The 17,513-nt window shown below is 35.9% G+C and overlaps 1 protein-coding gene across 3 annotated transcripts in view; it reads left to right on the forward strand.

Moving 5' to 3' along the window:
- LOC121384647 (catenin alpha-2-like) overlaps positions 1-16,728 on the forward strand; it is a 35,622-nt gene extending 18,894 nt beyond the window's left edge. For all 3 annotated transcript variants that reach the window (XM_041515123.1, XM_041515122.1, XM_041515124.1), the window contains 12 exons: positions 738-890; positions 1,633-1,725; positions 3,929-4,085; positions 4,527-4,727; positions 5,260-5,411; positions 7,437-7,497; positions 8,038-8,263; positions 8,780-8,885; positions 9,570-9,704; positions 11,377-11,469; positions 12,225-12,248; positions 13,366-16,728. In XM_041515123.1, the coding sequence (XP_041371057.1) occupies positions 738-890; positions 1,633-1,725; positions 3,929-4,085; positions 4,527-4,727; positions 5,260-5,411; positions 7,437-7,497; positions 8,038-8,263; positions 8,780-8,885; positions 9,570-9,704; positions 11,377-11,469; positions 12,225-12,248; positions 13,366-13,536 (1,572 nt within the window). In that variant the 3' untranslated portion in view covers positions 13,537-16,728. The remainder of the gene's footprint in view (positions 1-737; positions 891-1,632; positions 1,726-3,928; positions 4,086-4,526; positions 4,728-5,259; positions 5,412-7,436; positions 7,498-8,037; positions 8,264-8,779; positions 8,886-9,569; positions 9,705-11,376; positions 11,470-12,224; positions 12,249-13,365) is intronic.
- The last annotated feature ends 785 nt before the right edge of the window (positions 16,729-17,513 follow it).

The raw sequence follows: 17,513 nt of genomic DNA on the forward strand, positions 1-17,513 counted from the left end.
TATTGCAGGAGACCAGTATTGAGTGAATGTTAGCCTGGCTCCTGCATTGCAAGGTTTAGAAGACCGGTACTAAGTGAATTTTAGCCTGGCTCCTATATTGTAGGAGACCTGTATTGAGTCAATGTTAGCCTGGCACCTGTATTGTAGAAGACCAGTATTGAGTCAATGTTAGCCTGGCTCCTGTATTGCCAGGTTTAGGAGACCAGTATTGAGTCAATGTTAACCTGGCTCCTGCATTGCAAGGTTTAGAAGACCGGTACAAAGTGAATGTTAGCCTGACTCCTGTATTGTAGGAGACCATAACTGAGTGAATGTTAGCCTGGCTCCTGTATTGTAGGAGACCATAACTGAGTGAATGTTAGCCTGACTCCTGTATCGCAGAAGATCGGTATTGAGAGACTGTTCGCTTGGTTCCTGTATTGTATGGTTTAGGAGATGGTATTGAGTGAATGTTTGCCTGGCTCCTGTATTGTAGGAGACCTGTATTAAGTGAATGTTAGCCTGGCTGCTGTATTTTAGGAGACCTGAATTGAGTGACTGTTTGCCTGGCTCCTGTATTGTAGGAGATCGGTATTGAGTTTTGTAAAATCAGTACCAAACACAAGCTCGTATAATAATCTCTATTAATATGTAATAATATATTGGCCTGAGATTATTTAAAGCATCTCTGTTTGTTAATTACAAAACATTTAAATGGAAGTAAAATTAATGTTATAGCCTTTGCTTTGTTTTCACAGTTGCGTAAAGCTGTTGTTGATCATGTGTCTGACACATTTCTGGAAACAAATGTTCCACTTCTCGTACTTATCGAGGCGGCAAAAGCCGGGGACGAGAAAGGTGTGGAGGAATATGCCCAGGTTTTCTCGGAACACGCCAACAAGCTCGTTGAGGTATTTCTTGTTCAAAGCATATTTCTGAAGGTTTCCATCTCGTAAAAGTATTATTAGAGTAGCCAGTTACTTAATTTCAGAAGCAGATGTAGAAATTTTTCATTAAGTGTTTTAAATGAAGTAATTTGGTTAATAATTTTACTTTAAGTCTACTATTACAGATTTTAAAATTAACTAAAACAATAATTTGGGTCCTTGCATTTAAATACACTTTACTGGTTGGAATTTGCTGTTATGTTATTATATGCGCATCGATTTAATGTTTTACAGTATTTATTTTATACCAACTACTAGGTATTTAAATTTTATGTATATAAATGCTTTCAGTATCTTGAAAAAAGCTAATATCAGGCTCCCATCTCAATTGCTAATTTCATTGCTAGATAAAATTTAAATTAATGCACAAACTTTTGAAGGACCTTTTTGCCTTGATTTAGAACACTGTTGGAGCATTATGTTTTTGGCATCAGCGACTGCATCAACTTTGCGTTTAGCTCAACATAAGTCTTAAATCAATGAAATTTTGTTTATAGTTTTGCACCTATCAGTTAGGATGCTCATCACAATACATGTTTATAAATTTAAAAAAAATTATAATAAAAAATTATAATATTTTTTTTTATAGTTATTTAGCATGCATTGACATTAACATCTTATGGATGCAACTATTAGTGACACCCAATAAGCTTTATTTTTATGGTAGGCGAGATATTTAATTCAGTGGTTTTCTTGGTATTTTTAGGTTGCAAATCTAGCATGCTCCATGTCAAATAATGAAGAAGGCGTCAAGATGGTTAGAATGGCAGCCTTTGAAATTGATGCTCTCTGCCCACAGGTTAGATTTATTTTTTTCAGGGTTTTTTTTTTTTTTTGAAAATTATTAACAAGGATTATTGTAGTATTTATCAGTTATTGTTGCATTTTGTTCATCAGTATATCATTGTGTATGTTATTATTAACATATTTGTTTTTGCAGTAAACAATTTACGGTCTGAAAGTGTATGAATTTCAAAGTATCTGTTTCTTTGTCTGCAGTGAAAGTCACATAGAAATATATAATAATAATATTATTTAGATAATAATGTTATACAGCTGTTACTTTTTTATTTTAACATCAGCAAGGTACTTGGGTAAAAAATTTGTCTGAAGTTGTATATTACCCTGTGATCTGCTCACATCAGAGTAATGTAATATTTCACAATTTTGTGTCTTTCTTTATGAATATGGACCGACTTTAAAACATGTTGTTATTACCTTGGTTAGGTTATTAATGCTGCGAGAGTGTTGGCCGCACGTCCACGGTCGAAGGTGGCCCAGGAGAATATGGAGACCGACTTTAAAACATGTTATTACCTTGGTTAGGTTATTAATGCAGCGAGAGTGTTGGCCGCACGTCCACGGTCGAAGGTGGCCCAGGAGAATATGGACCGACTTTAAAACATGTTGTTATTACCTTGGTTAGGTTATTAATGCCGCGAGAGTGTTGGCCGCACGTCCACGGTCGAAGGTGGCCCAGGAGAATATGGAGACCGACTTTAAAACATGTTGTTATTACCTTGGTTAGGTTATTAATGCTGCGAGAGTGTTGGCCGCACGTCCACGGTCGAAGGTGGCCCAGGAGAATATGGAGACCGACTTTAAAACATGTTGTTATTACCTTGGTTAGGTTATTAATGCTGCGAGAGTGTTGGCCGCACGTCCACGGTCGAAGATGGCCCAGGAGAATATGGACCGACTTTAAAACATGTTGTTATTACCTTGGTTAGGTTATTAATGCTGCGAGAGTGTTGTCTGCGGTCGAAGGTGGCCCAGGAGAATATGGAGACCGACTTTAAAACATGTTGTTATTACCTTGGTTAGGTTATTAATGCTGCGAGAGTGTTGTCTGCGGTCGAAGGTGGCCCAGGAGAATATGGAGACCGACTTTAAAACATGTTGTTATTACCTTGGTTAGGTTATTAATGCTGCGAGAGTGTTGTCTGCGGTCGAAGGTGGCCCAGGAGAATATGGAGACCGACTTTAAAACATGTTGTTATTACCTTGGTTAGGTTATTAATGCTGCGAGAGTGTTGTCTGCGGTCGAAGGTGGCCCAGGAGAATATGGAGACCGACTTTAAAACATGTTGTTATTACCTTGGTTAGGTTATTAATGCTGCGAGAGTGTTGTCTGCGGTCGAAGGTGGCCCAGGAGAATATGGAGACCGACTTTAAAACATGTTGTTATTACCTTGGTTAGGTTATTAATGCTGCGAGAGTGTTGGCCGCACGTCCACGGTCGAAGGTGGCCCAGGAGAATATGGAGACCGACTTTAAAATATGTTGTTATTACCTTGTTTAGGTTATTAATGCTGCGAGAGTGTTGGCCGCACGTCCACGGTCAAAGGTGGCCCAGGAGAATATGGACCGACTTTAAAACATGTTGTTATTACCTTGGTTAGGTTATTAATGCTGCGAGAGTGTTGGCCGCACGTCCATGGTCGAAGGTGGCCCAGGAGAATATGGACCGACTTTAAAACATGTTGTTATTACTTTGGTTAGGTTATTAATGTTGCGAGAGTGTTGGCCGCACGTCCACAGTTAAAGGTGGCCCAGAAGAATATGGACCGACTTTAAAACATGTTGTTATTACCTTGGTTAGGTTATTAATGCTGCGAGAGTGTTGGCCGCACGTCCATGGTCGAAGGTGGCCCAGGAGAATATGGACCGACTTTAAAACATGTTGTTATTACCTTGGTTAGGTTATTAATGCTGCGAGGGTGTTGGCCGCACGTCCATGGTCGAAGGTGGCCCAGGAGAATATGGACCGACTTTAAAACATGTTGTTATTACTTTGGTTAGGTTATTAATGTTGCGAGAGTGTTGGCCGCACGTCCACAGTCAAAGGTGGCCCAGAAGAATATGGACCGACTTTAAAACATGTTGTTATTACCTTGGTTAGGTTATTAATGCTGCGAGAGTGTTGGCCGCACGTCCACGGTCGAAGGTGGCCCAGGAGAATATGGACAGACCTTAAAACATGTTGTTATTACCTTGGTTAGGTTATTAATGCTGCGAGAGTGTTGGCCGCACGTCCGCGGTCGAAGGTGGCCCAGGAGAATATGGATGTGTTCAAAGATGCGTGGGAAAAGGAAGTCCGTCTCTTGACAGAAACTGTCGACGACATTACAACAATCCATGATTTCCTCGCTGTTTCGGGTATGTACCATATTGATAAAATTGGTTTGTGCCGCTTTCTGTTAAGATCAGTGCCAGAATGAATTGCATTTAAAAAATGTTATTATTTCTAAAATATTCACATTATGTAGGTTACAAGTCTACTTAAAACATTTATTTGAAGATTGTGGTATTCATGGATCAAGCCCTACAACATTTTCCACTGCATTTGTTTGCTTTGACTATATTCAAGTTTTTTTCCGATGGCATGTTTTTTTGCTGTGGACATTTCCTTAATTGCAGGGGTTGTGGATTGTTTAAGATTAAAGAGCAAACTGTACTAAAATAGTACATAATGAATTTACTGTTGGACTAATTGATCTAATTATTGACATATAACTCTTAAACTAAGTCACGTTTTCACTGTTCAAATGTAATGTTATAGCCATTACTTAAGCTTAAAAGTATCCTTTGTATTTACAGAAAATCATATCCTTGAGGATGTGAATAAGTGTGTGATCGCGCTCCAAGAATCTGATGCAGACACGCTTGACCGCACGGCTGGTGCTATCCGAGGTCGTTCTGCACGCGTGTGTAATGTCGTTCAATTTGAGATGAATAACTACGAGCCAGGACCATACACTGAGCGTGTCATGGAGGCTGTCGTTATGCTACGAGATCAGAGTATGGCTCATTATTTTTATTATTATAGTTTTACTAAATGCCATTCGGGCTGAAATGCAGATAATATGTGAAGGACGTACACTTAACCTGTCAGTTGATTAAAACATGATAAGATTTGTGGATTAGGAGTTAGATAAAACATTTTAAGTGTTATTGTCAGACCTTATAACCAACACACATTTTGCTTACAGGGAATGGTATTTTTCAGTATCTCATCGCGATTCGCTACGCAAGTTTCAGAGATCACTATACAATATTTTAACATTAAATACTAGTTGCTAATCAAAAGTTTGAAAGCACAATGTTCCCTGGCTTACTACACTTCACAATACGTGTATTGTGCTGTGATGTTCTGTTGAGTTGATCTTGAAAATTGATCTTCAAAATTATAATAATAGAAAAAATGCATTTGAAACCTTGTTGAAAACTGAAAACTTTACTTTAGTAAAGATAATTAATCACGCGAACATCGTATAACATGATTTGATTGCATTAGAAATAGTACCCAACATATTTCTGTTTTGTTGTACAGTTATGCCAAATTTTGCTGAGAAGGTTGAACTGGCTGTGGATGGCCTGAGTGCCAACCCGCCACGAGATATTGATGAAAACGACTTCATTGAAGCCAGTCGACTTGTGTATGATGGAGTTCGAGACATCAGACAGGCCGTCTTGATGAACAGGGTGGGTTAATTACTTTACTACTTTGTATCAAGTGAACAGATATTGAAAATTAACTTTTTCTGCCTTGACCTTATTGGGTAATCATTTGTTTGTATTGTTTCAACTAGAATATCAAAGAATTTCAGATGGCATTTATCTTGTCTATATATATATATACTGAACAAAAAAAGAAACTTCCGATTTGTACATATAGTATTTGTTGTGTTAAAGAATTCATTGTGTAATGAAATTATATAGGTAGTATTAGCCTTGAGCTGTATTATCAGGATTCATGAATTTTATCGATTATTTTTGCACTGTTAATCGTCGACAACGTGAAATTCAGTTTGCACGTGCATGCATGGTTCGACATGTCCCGTGTAGTATTCGGTCAATTTGTTTTACTTGTCTTACTGACATTGTTGTCAAGTGAACGAAAACGCTCAAAATTTGTAAAAAAAACACAAAGTTTTTTACATTGTAGCATTTTTAGTATGCCAAGAATACCCAATAATTTACGCGAACGGGCGATTGGCATGCTTGATGCTGGCATGTCGACAGAAGACGTTGCAAGGCATGTTGGGAGTTCTAGTCAAGCGATACGAAATCTTCGCGTAAGATTTTGAACGACAGGAAGCACCAACGACTTGCCACATCGTGGACGTCTGCGTGTTACAACGCGTGGTCAAGACCGCTATATCATGAACACGCATTTGCGCAATCGATTCCAAACTGCCACTGCTACTGCTGCTAACACACCTGGGCTTCATAATAACCGAATCAGTGGGCAAACTGTTTGTAATCGTCTGCGGGAGAACGGTTTACATGCACGACGTCCTTACGTCGGATGCGTTTTAACGCAACGTCATCGTCTAAATCGTCTTAATTGGGCACTTGTACACACTCGTTGGATACGGCGACGTTGGAATACCGTTCTTTTTTCGGATGAATCCAGATTTTCTTTACAACATGGTGATGGCAGGGTGCACATCTACCGTAGGTGAAATGAACGCTATGCTGACTGTTGTGTTCTTGAACGAGATCGTTTTTGGGGTGGGGGTTCTGTCATGGTCTGGGCAGCCATTGCCCATGGTTATCGTTCACCACTAGTCGTCATTGATGGCAATTTAAATGCTCAACGTTACAGCGATGACATTCTCGCTCATCACGTCATTCCTCTGTTCCATAACAATGCCAACATCTCGATTTTTCAGCATGATAATGCCACCTCTCATACAGCTAGAGACACTGTAAATTTTCTTAGGACAAATAACATTGATTTCATTGATGACTGGCCCGCTAAAAGTCCTGATCTCAACCCCATCGAGCATGTCTGGGATATTCTGGACAGACGATTGAGGCGTCATCCAAACCCACCCGCTAACGTCAACGAACTTCGTCAAGCGCTTATTCAGGAATGGAACAATATTCCACAGGCAGAAATCAACACTTTAGTCAATTCTATGTGCCTGCGATGCACTGCAGTGGTCAATTCAAGAGGTGGTCATACCTGTTATTAAGTGGGTGTTTTTATTTTTAACCCTTACCAGACTTGGTCAAAATTTCTCCCAGTTTCTGTTAACTTATGGCCATGATTTTTGCACCAAACGATGCATCATGGAACACTCTTTAAACGCATATATAACAATTATTCCCCCGGTTTGTTTTCATCAAGTTATGTTCAAGCAAAGTTAGCAGAAGTTTCTTATTTTGTTCAGTATATATATATATATTTTTTTTCCTTGTCTGTATATATTGTTTTTGTTTCTCTCTGGAAATGCAATTAGAACATATTTGATAACCTTTCTCAAATTACCTTTTTTCAATTATTGCCAAGGAATTTATAAAAAGTTGTGACCTTTATTATTATTATTTTTTATTATTTAAATTATTTAATTTGATTTTGATATTAGCAATATGTGCAACATGAGAAAAATTTTGGTAATTATTTGTTATTAGTGTCTATTTTTATTCTGACTGGTTACAAAAAATATTTATGTTTATTGGACCTATGTGAATGTGAAAAAAAAACTTTTTTGTTTTCAGAATGTTACGGAGTATGACAGTGACAGTGAAGTGGAGTTTGAAGACGATGGGGCTGAATATTGTAAGTATTCAAGACAAGTGAGGTTTTATTTTCACAATTCACACAGAAAAGTCATGTGTTTGAATTTTTTAATAATGATTTTATGCTTCTTTGTTTTTTTAATTTAGTTTTTAAATTTTACAGAAACTTTGAAGTGAAAAAAATACAAATTCTATAACTTCGACACATTTCTGTGCGAAATTCATAACATTCTGTTTATAAAATTTTGAAAGTGATGGATAATTTCTACAGACACTGAAGTCAAAAAGATACAAATTCTATTAAAACACATTTCTGTGCAAAATTCATAAAATTCTGTTTATTCATAATTTTTTTAAACTGATGGATAACTTCTACAAAAGGGCATTTTGAAGTAAAAAAGAAAGAAATTCTATAAATTTAACACATTCTTTGCAAAATTCTTAAAATTCTATTTATTCAGAAACATTTTTTAAAACTGATTAGACAACTTCTACAAAGGACACGCACACTAACCATCTTACCAACAACTCAGGGTGGACTAATGTTTATGCCCATAACTTTTGTTTTCTGTTTTTCCAGCCAGTATCTCTGGCCATGACTACAACAACGACGCCAGCGAGCGCGGCTTGATGCGCCGTCTGCCGCAGGAGGACCGCGAGAAGATCATGCACCAGGTGGAGCAGTTCCGCGTGGAGAAGGCCAAACTGGACCGCGAGGTTGCCAAGTGGGACGACAGCGGAAACGACATCATCGTGCTCGCCAAGCAGATGTGTATGATTATGATGGAGATGACAGACTTCACCAGGTACGTTCACTTAAACAGAGTATAGGGGAGTTGTAAGCTGTCTTTATATGTATGGAGTTACCTTATACAAACAGATGTGTATGATTATGATGGAGATGACAAGACTTCACCAGGTACATTCACTTACACGGAGTAATGAGGAGGTGTAGATTGTCTTTATATGTGTGAAGCTACCTTGTACAAGCAGATGTGTATGATCATGATGGAGATGACAGACTTCACCATGTTATGGTAAGATAGTGTTTACAAAAAGCAGGATGTGTATTTATTTTATTTGGAGGGAGTAAATGGAAGCCTTGCTGGGGCTGAAACTCAGGGTGGTCCCTTTGAGAAAAAATAAAATAAATAGGAGCTTTGAGAGAGGTTGTGATATGGCACTTGTCATAGGTTTATCTTGTTATATAGTGTGATGGGTCTTATATTTTATATTTTTTGTGTCTGTGAAGTGTGATGTGTTTTATCATGTATATATTGTGTGTGTGTGTGTGAAGTGTGATGTGTTTGTGTGTGTTGTAGAGGGCGAGGTCCACTGAAGAGCACAATGGATGTGATCAATGCTGCCAAGAAAATCTCCGAGGCTGGGTCACGGCTCGACAAACTCTCCAAGACCATAGCAGAACAGGCAAGAGATTTTACATCAGATACTGCACACTTGATTCTTGTTTTTAGCACATTACAGGCAGTTAGGATCGGCTGTTAGTGAGGTTTTATCTGCCTGGTTTCTGCAACAGGTTACTGTTTTCTATACTTTAACAGATTTCATCTGCTGTGTCTTCATGATCAGCTATTTTGGACTTTCAAAACAAGAACTTTCTATGTTTAATTTTGAAAAGAATACTATTTTGCTTGATACTGTAAAGCATATACAGTGAAACCCCTTTAAACTGGACACCCATAGGACCTAGCTAAAAGTCTACTTTTAAGGGGTATCCAGTTTAGAGAGGTTATATTTTGTACTAATTTATAATCAAACTTATTCTATAAACAATTATATTTTAAAAAAGGAAAGACCTATAATGGACATCAAAATGCAGCAATGAAATGCATAGTTGATGAAAAAATTTACATTTAAAAATATTTGCTACATTACCAGAAATGTAAATTATAATAAATTGGATTTTTTCTCATCTTCTGTAATACACAAACGCTTTTAGGAAGATAACAAAATTATCAGCAGTAACAATTTTTCTTAAAGTTACATACATGCATACCTTTTTTTTTCTTCTTTTTTTTTCTTTTTTCCACAGGCCTACTACTGTAATCATAAAATTATTGAATTTAAACAAGTTTCCTCTATTTTGTTCAGTGTCCAGACTCGCAGTCGAAGAAAGATCTTGATGCATACATGCAGCGGATTGCCCTGTATTGTCACCAGCTGAACATCACCAGCAAGGTGAAGGCTGACGTGCAGAATGTCAGCGGGGAACTCATAGTGTGTGGGGTAAGATTGATATCTTCCATTCATTACTAAGGGGACAGTTACAATATGTGTTCGGTCTAGGATTGATCCCATCGGTGGGCTATTTCTGTTTTTTGCCAGTGCAACACGACTGGTATGTCAAAGGCTGTGGTATGTGCTATCCTGTGTGAGGGTAGTGCATTTAAAAAATCCTTTGCTACTAATGAAAAATGTAGCAGGTTTCCTTTCTAAAACTATATATGAAAATGATCAAATGTTTGACATCCAGTGATGATGATCAATGTGCTCTAGTGGTGTCGTTAAACAAAAGAAACTTTAACTTTTATATTTATGGAACTGTTAACTTGACTACCGATGTGCTGTATATCAAGTGTCCAAAAATCATTTGAGAACAGTAGAATAAACAACATACTTTTTATATAGTTTTTTTTTATTTTAAAGTGTTTTATACTGGTATTAACCTCCTTACCCACTGCTACTCTTTGTATTTCTCTTTAAATTATTGACAATTGTGAACAAACACTTACACTGCCTGTATTTGTTTAAAACGTATACAGTCACCAAAGGGGAGTGTCAAAAAGTGGCTTTTTAACACAGGTGGTTGCTTAATACAGGTCAGTTTGTACTATATTAGATGATTTGGGAGAATGAAAATGTGATCTCTTAGCACAGATGGGTGCTGATAGCGCAGTTTTGACTGTATCTGTGATTCTGATTCTGAGTTTGTGATCAAATCAATGAAGTCCTTGTGTCATTCCAGCCTGGTATATCAAAGGCCGTGGAATGTACTATCCTGTCTGTGGGATGGTGCATATAAAAGATTCCTTGCTGCTAATCGAAAAGAGTAGCCCATGAAGTGGCAACAGCGAGTTTCCTCTCTCATTATCTGTGTGGTCTATAACCATATGTTTGACGCCATATAACCGTAAATAAAATGTGTTGAGTGTGTCTTTAAATAAAACATTTCTTTCTTTCTTTTTTCCTTGTGTCGTTTATCAGAGTAGGTCTTGTCCTGATACACCTGAAACAAAAGTCCCAAGCTATATATTGTTCTATCCACACCACCCTTGAAACAAAAGTCCCAAGCTATATAGTGTTCTATCCACACCACCCTTGAAACAAAAGTCCCAAGCTATATATTGTTCTATCCACACCACCCTTGAAACAAAAGTCCCAAGCTATATAGTGTTCTATCCACACCACCCTTGAAACAAAAGTCCCAAGCTATATATTGTTCTATCCACACCACCCTTTGGCTTTTTGCAGCATCATATGGTCTTAATTCATCTTAAACAAATTTCACATCTCAAATTAATTACATTGTTAAATACTACACATAAGCATTCTTACATTTAAAAAATTTACAGGTTCAATTTGAAATGTTAAATTTGAAATGTATATATGAACCTAACATAATTTTATGTTTTATATACAGTGTATAAAAACATGATATTTTTACAAATTGCAATTAAATAATTTCCAAACAAAAAAAAAAGTTTAAAAAATGACATCTCAGTACATTTGTCTGCATCAAGAGGCTTCTCCACCCTTCAAACAATAATTCAAAACCCATTACTGTAATGATTAGAGATAGAAAATTATTAAAATGAATATCACTATGGCATATCCAGTTGTCTCATTTTGCCCCATTTGTAGCCTGTATGTAAAGTTGTTATTTGTTTTAATGTTTCAGCTGGACAGTGCAACTTCGTTAATCCAGGCTGCCAAGAACTTGATGAATGCTGTTGTACTAACTGTCAAGGCCTGTTATGTCGCTTCAACAAAGGTAAAAGCATACCAAGAACCATGTTAAATAGGATGGGCCAAATTTACAAAGCCAGTAACTACATTTATAATACTTGGGGGCGGGACGTGGCCCAGTGGTAAAGCGTTCGCTTGATGCTCGGTCGATCTGGGATCGATCCCCGTCAGTGGACCCATTGGGCTATTTCTCATTCCAGCCAGTGCTCCACAACTGGTTAACAAAGGCCATGATATGTACTATCCTGCCTGTGGGATGGTGCATATAAAAGATCCCTTGCTGCTAATCGAAAAGAGTAGCCCATGAAGTGGCAACAGTGGGTTTCCTCTCTCAATATCTGTGTCGTCCTTAACCATATGTCTGATGCCATATAACTGTAAATAAAATGTGTTGAGTGCATCGTTAAATAAAACATTTCCTTCCTTCCTTCTTATAATTCTTAAACACCTGCGGGTTAACAAAAACAGGCTTCGTAAATTCAGCCCAACACGTTTATGTTATTAATTTTAATTTATAATTATTGCGGTGGTATCAGTTTCTTTTAGATTATATATCTAATAGATTGTTTACTAAATAAATGATCACAACTATTGCTGTTAAGAATAATACAAAACATGTCACTAATTGATCCTAACATTATTAGTTACAGTGAAGAATGATTTTTTTAAAATTATGATCATGGATGTGATAGATTTATTCTTCAATTTTAAAACTTGCTCTGTTCTTATTTTTTTGTTAAATATGAATTGCTTATCAATTGTTGTTTTTATTTCTTTCAGTATCCCAAGAATAACAGATTGCCTGTAAGTAATAATTATTAATTTAATTTCCATATAAACCAGGTTGATTTATTTATACAAGCCAAGTGTTAAAATCTAACCTGATAAATGTGATTAGTAAATGTGTTAGTTTGTCATTATGTTGGACACTGTAGGGTGTGGGATTTGGCTTACGGGTAGTGTGTGCACCAGGGCTGTGTTGGTTCGTAGGTAGGACCAGTTTTAAGTATTCCCATCCCAGCCTCTGCAGGTTTTTCAAAGGCCATGGTATGTGCCGTCTGTGAGAAAGCATATATAAAATATCGCTTACTGCTATTCAGTAGGATAATTGTATGTGGCTGCATCTAGGTCAGTCAGTAGAACACTTGCCTGGGGTGCTTAGGTCGAAGGATCAAACTGCCTTGGTGGACCCATTGATTGGGTTTTTCACATTCCAACTGCCCCCCCCCCCCCCTCCCCTTCCCCGCAACTGGTATATCAAAGGCTGTATGTGCTGTCCAGTATGTGGGAAAGTGCATATAAAAGATCTCTTATAGGGAAAATGTAGCAGGTTTCTTCGAAAGACTGTCGGCAGAGCTCGAACTTAATGACGGCAATTGACGTCGTTGAGATATAAATTGCCGTAGGGCAGGAGCATCACCGACTTCAGTAAAACTCCTCAATGATGGCGAAATGTATACACCTTGTGTACATTGTCAGTTTTACATTTGTATATTTGAAATATGTCTACATACAGAAAAATAACAATTCAGTCATGTTTATTTGCTGCAAATGTCACTTTTTTTAAAATGCCATAGGCAGGGTCAAGATTGCCGACAGTGGGCTGTTTCACACACAGCAAGTGGGAGACAAATTCTTATGTTCAAGACCTGTGGTAGAGCTGAGAAATGTTTGACATCCAATAGTCGATGATAAAAAAATGTGCTTTAGTTGTGTTGTTAAACAAAACAAACTTTAACTTTAAATCTTACTACTTAGACCAAATGTCAAAATAACCTTATGTTAGAAACCACAATATAGCCATATTTTAAAAATGTGCAGAGGTGTAATTAAACAAATATTTCTTTCCTTTCATGATTACATGAAATATTTAATTGCTTTATGTATAGAACAAACAGTTAAGCATGTGGGTTTTTTGCAGTCGTCGGTTGTGCTGTGGAAGATGAAGGCCCCTGCCAAGAAACCGCTGGTGCGACGTGAGGAGACTGACGAACAGAGAGCCAAAATCAGAAAGGGAGCATCCAAGTCGAAGATTGAGCCAATCAGGGCTCTGAGTGAATTCCAGGAAATACAGATGGACAGTTTCTGTTAACTGTGGGACCAAGCTTTCAAGTTGCGGTGTGTGGACTGGTGATGTACAAATATTGGTGGTAGTGGCATGTGCTACTGATATATAGAAAATATCTGACTGTGGAGAAGAAAAACCAGATTTCTAGTTATTATCCACTGGTGTTTTGGAAATACTGATCATAATAGTGTGTAATACATATCAATTCCGGAGGAAATGATGGGGGGTGGGGGTGATTACCCAATTTGCTCCTCTCTTGATAATGTTTTGTTTACCCCAAGTTATTTCATTTCTATTAAAACAGGTTGTAGGATAAAATGAGAAACAGCTTAAATATTAAGTGCTATTACAATAATGAGACAAAACAGATATACTTAATTTTAGTTAACAGTGTATTATGAACGTAAACCTCTTTTTCAGTGATGGACATACTATCTGAAGGTTTACATACATAATTCAGAAGGTGGAATTAAAATGTAAGGGGATGGGGACTTTTTGTGGCAGTTTCCTCCGCATTGTCTGGGACAAAATTTCATAGGTTGTTGGGTTGAGGGGGGAGAGGGGCTGAGATAAAGTTGCCATTACTGGTAAGTGATGTCACTTTTCTGGTCTCTTAGATGTAAACGAAACAGGTAAACATATAACACCTTTCTAGCTCAAAACCTGCTATTGTCAGCAATATAATTGGTTGTGAATTATTTTATGTATCTTTTTGACATTTTATTTAATTTTATGTAGCACATTTTTTGTTGTTTAGCATGCAGGTTTAGTCATGCATTTTATACATATCAGTGATTTTTTTAGATTGTTTATGTAATTATATAAAATGGTAATAAGCTAAATACAACCCGCTATAAATATATATAATTATTTCAATAAAATGTTTTCATCACTTGTTCTGATGTTAGTGTAAATATTACGGTATCGGTATTTAAATCAATACATGAAGCAATTGTAGAAATTTAAAATAAGTTATAACACCAGATAACAACAAAAACAAGGTTATCGTTTTTAAAATAAGTTATAACACCAGATAACAACAAAAACAAGGTTATCGTTTTGACCAACAAAGAAACAAATTAGATGATTGTAAATACACACCTTAATGGTTAGTGACCTTAAAACATTATCAGTCATGAAAATACAAATACAGATAATAATATATGCTAATAAGATACCTTTGATGAGAGCAATATAATTTCATCTAAGCAAATTTACATTGTGATAATGACATCACACAACAGAAATAATGGATATTGTTAAAAGCCGTATCCTAACATTGATCTGAATGTTTTGTCCGATATTATTGCCTTGTTAATTTTTGTGCATCAACATGCATTGTTGACATTATTTTGCTCATCCAAAGAGAGATTTTTGCTTCAGATTGGTTTTTGATTGTATTTTTAGGTTTTTTAATTCAATGTTATAAAAGACATTTCAAATAAATATTCTCCTAATTGTGTACAAATATCAAAATACATTGCCTGCTATGGTTTCTAGTCATATAAATGAATCTGTATTTGACAAATGACTTAATTACATATGCTTCAATTATTGTACTTTTTAGTTGAATACCTTAAAAGTTTACCTATTTTTACTAATGCATTGTACATGAACGTCGGTTTGGGAAATGGAGAATCTCAAAATAATTTATTTTGAATTGTTGATAAACCATGATTTATTTTCCTTAACTTTTCTTTTCAATTGTTAAAGAAATTGTTATAAAATAAATAGAAATGTTCTCTTATTACTAAACTGAAAAATCTATCAAGTTGTTTTAAGTTAATATAACTGAACATTGAAAGTCTATTCTAATAGTCTGTACAACAGATTTGTTTAATGTTGTTTGTATTTGTATAGCATTTATTTTGTATATTTTTGAAAACTGTTATTTTTCATACATAATCTGCACCTATTATTGTCCACTGATTTATAGATTTAATAGCTTGTTCCTATACCGGATTACTTTACTCGACTTTCACTCTGTTACTATATTAATTTCATGCTTCATAATTAGTGATTGTAGTTTACTTATTGTTGGAATAAATTTATATTTATTTTATTTCAATACAAATCATTTTGTATAACCATTTATTATAAGTATCTAGATAACAGTGATTTTTATAGTTTAAACCCAGTGATACAATGGACATCAAGATCAAATCACAGTGTGGGATTAAAAGTAGTTAGAATCATTTATGTCTAATTCTAATAGCACATTTGTACATATTGCTATGAAATATTTAGATTTTAAAAAATATTTGCAAATTCCAAGTAAAATAATTACTATGAATGATTTTGTTCACCCGAAACCTTTTTACATTACTACAACTTAATCTTCATTGATTTTTGCTTGTGAAAATAATTTGAGAAAAACATGTTAACAAAGGAATATAGATCTGGAATACATTTTTTAGTAAGATTAGATAACTGTATTTGATTGTGTATATTATCGGTTTAGAAAACAGTTATGGACAAGGCAATATCACACTGTAAAGGTTATGTGCTTCCATATTTACTGTGATGTTATTATTTTGCATGTGTTCATTATATTAATAAATATAATTATGGCATGTGAACATATATTGTTCATATAATTTTGTAAATTGTATTATCAGCCTTTATATTTTAATCGAGTATCATACATCATTACATAAAAATTTCAATCATCTGGTGTGTGATTGATGGTCAAAGTCCTTTTGTCTCGTAATACAGTGGAATAAATGTAACCAAACATTTTTATGTTTTAGGTTTTTTTTTTTTTCCATCTTTTAATGTTCGTATAAAAAGTATACAGGGCTCGACCTTAGCGGTAGCCCGGGGTGTTTTAGCTACCAATTTCTCACTTGGGCTATCAGATGTCTAAACATGGTAGTCTTCTGGGATACTGGATTTTTTTGGCACATCCAGTTACTACACAATCAACAATTTTTACTGAGGGCTACTAGATTCATAAAAATGTTAAGGTCAATGCCTGGTGTAAGATAGATTAGAGAGCACAGAGCCTCTGTTGCAAGTCACTGGGCTGTCAGGTTGATGATCCCATAATCCCATCAAGGCTAGTACACACTTTCTCACCTGTTACTGTGCTGATCTAATTAACTGTGCTGATCTAATTATCGTAATATACAAGTCGGTGTTAAGATGTAGTCTTGTTTTTTCGTGATATATATGTTTGTGCATTTCTTGATGAACATAAAAAAACAACAACATTTATATCTGATGACTACTTTGTTGTTGGTGGTATTATTAGCAAGTATGTTTCAAATTTAATTATAAGGGATTATCTGTTTTGTCTTTTATTTTCATCGGGGTATGAACAACAAAATCCTGCATAAACTTGTGTCATCAGGTTTTCCTATTCACAGTTTGTAGATGATATTTATAGGATATTAAACAAGCTTCCCTTTCATATCATGTTCATGTCCTGAGGTCCTGAGTAAAATAATTTTCAATTGTCACAAGCTTTAGCAAGTGACAATGAAAATATTTACAAAGGACATAAACACGATGTCTTCTTCTTGTTCAGTTTCATATGCTCACTAAACCCTGAGATGTGCTGCATCAATGAACTGGATCATTGGTTGGAGCTCACCAGGGCTGCCCCATAGCTTTTCTTTGATGCTCTTTTCTTCTGGCCTTTTCTTCTGGCCTTATGTTTTGGAGGAGAGGGCAGCTTTGATATGAAATGGTAGCAAGTTTAATATCCTATTTATTACCCATAATCGATTTTAATTTATATCACTCATCTCATTTGGATGATGTTCTGGTAAGGATAATGTAAGAATGGCAGCAATGGCAATAATGACATCCTGCTCAACTTGGGTACATCGATCAGGAACAGACATAACTGGCACCACAGAGTTCTTACCCTTGAAAAAACATAAAATTCAAGGACATTTCTAGGACATGAAATGTTCAATCAATGAATGTTTATATAACAAATTGTTGTCTGAATTTAGACAGGTTATGAGGAAAACAAAATTTCCAGGACATAATAA

This window comes from Gigantopelta aegis, chromosome 10 (genome assembly GCF_016097555.1).
Source record: "Gigantopelta aegis isolate Gae_Host chromosome 10, Gae_host_genome, whole genome shotgun sequence".
Classification (NCBI taxonomy): Eukaryota; Metazoa; Mollusca; class Gastropoda; order Neomphalida; family Peltospiridae; genus Gigantopelta; species Gigantopelta aegis.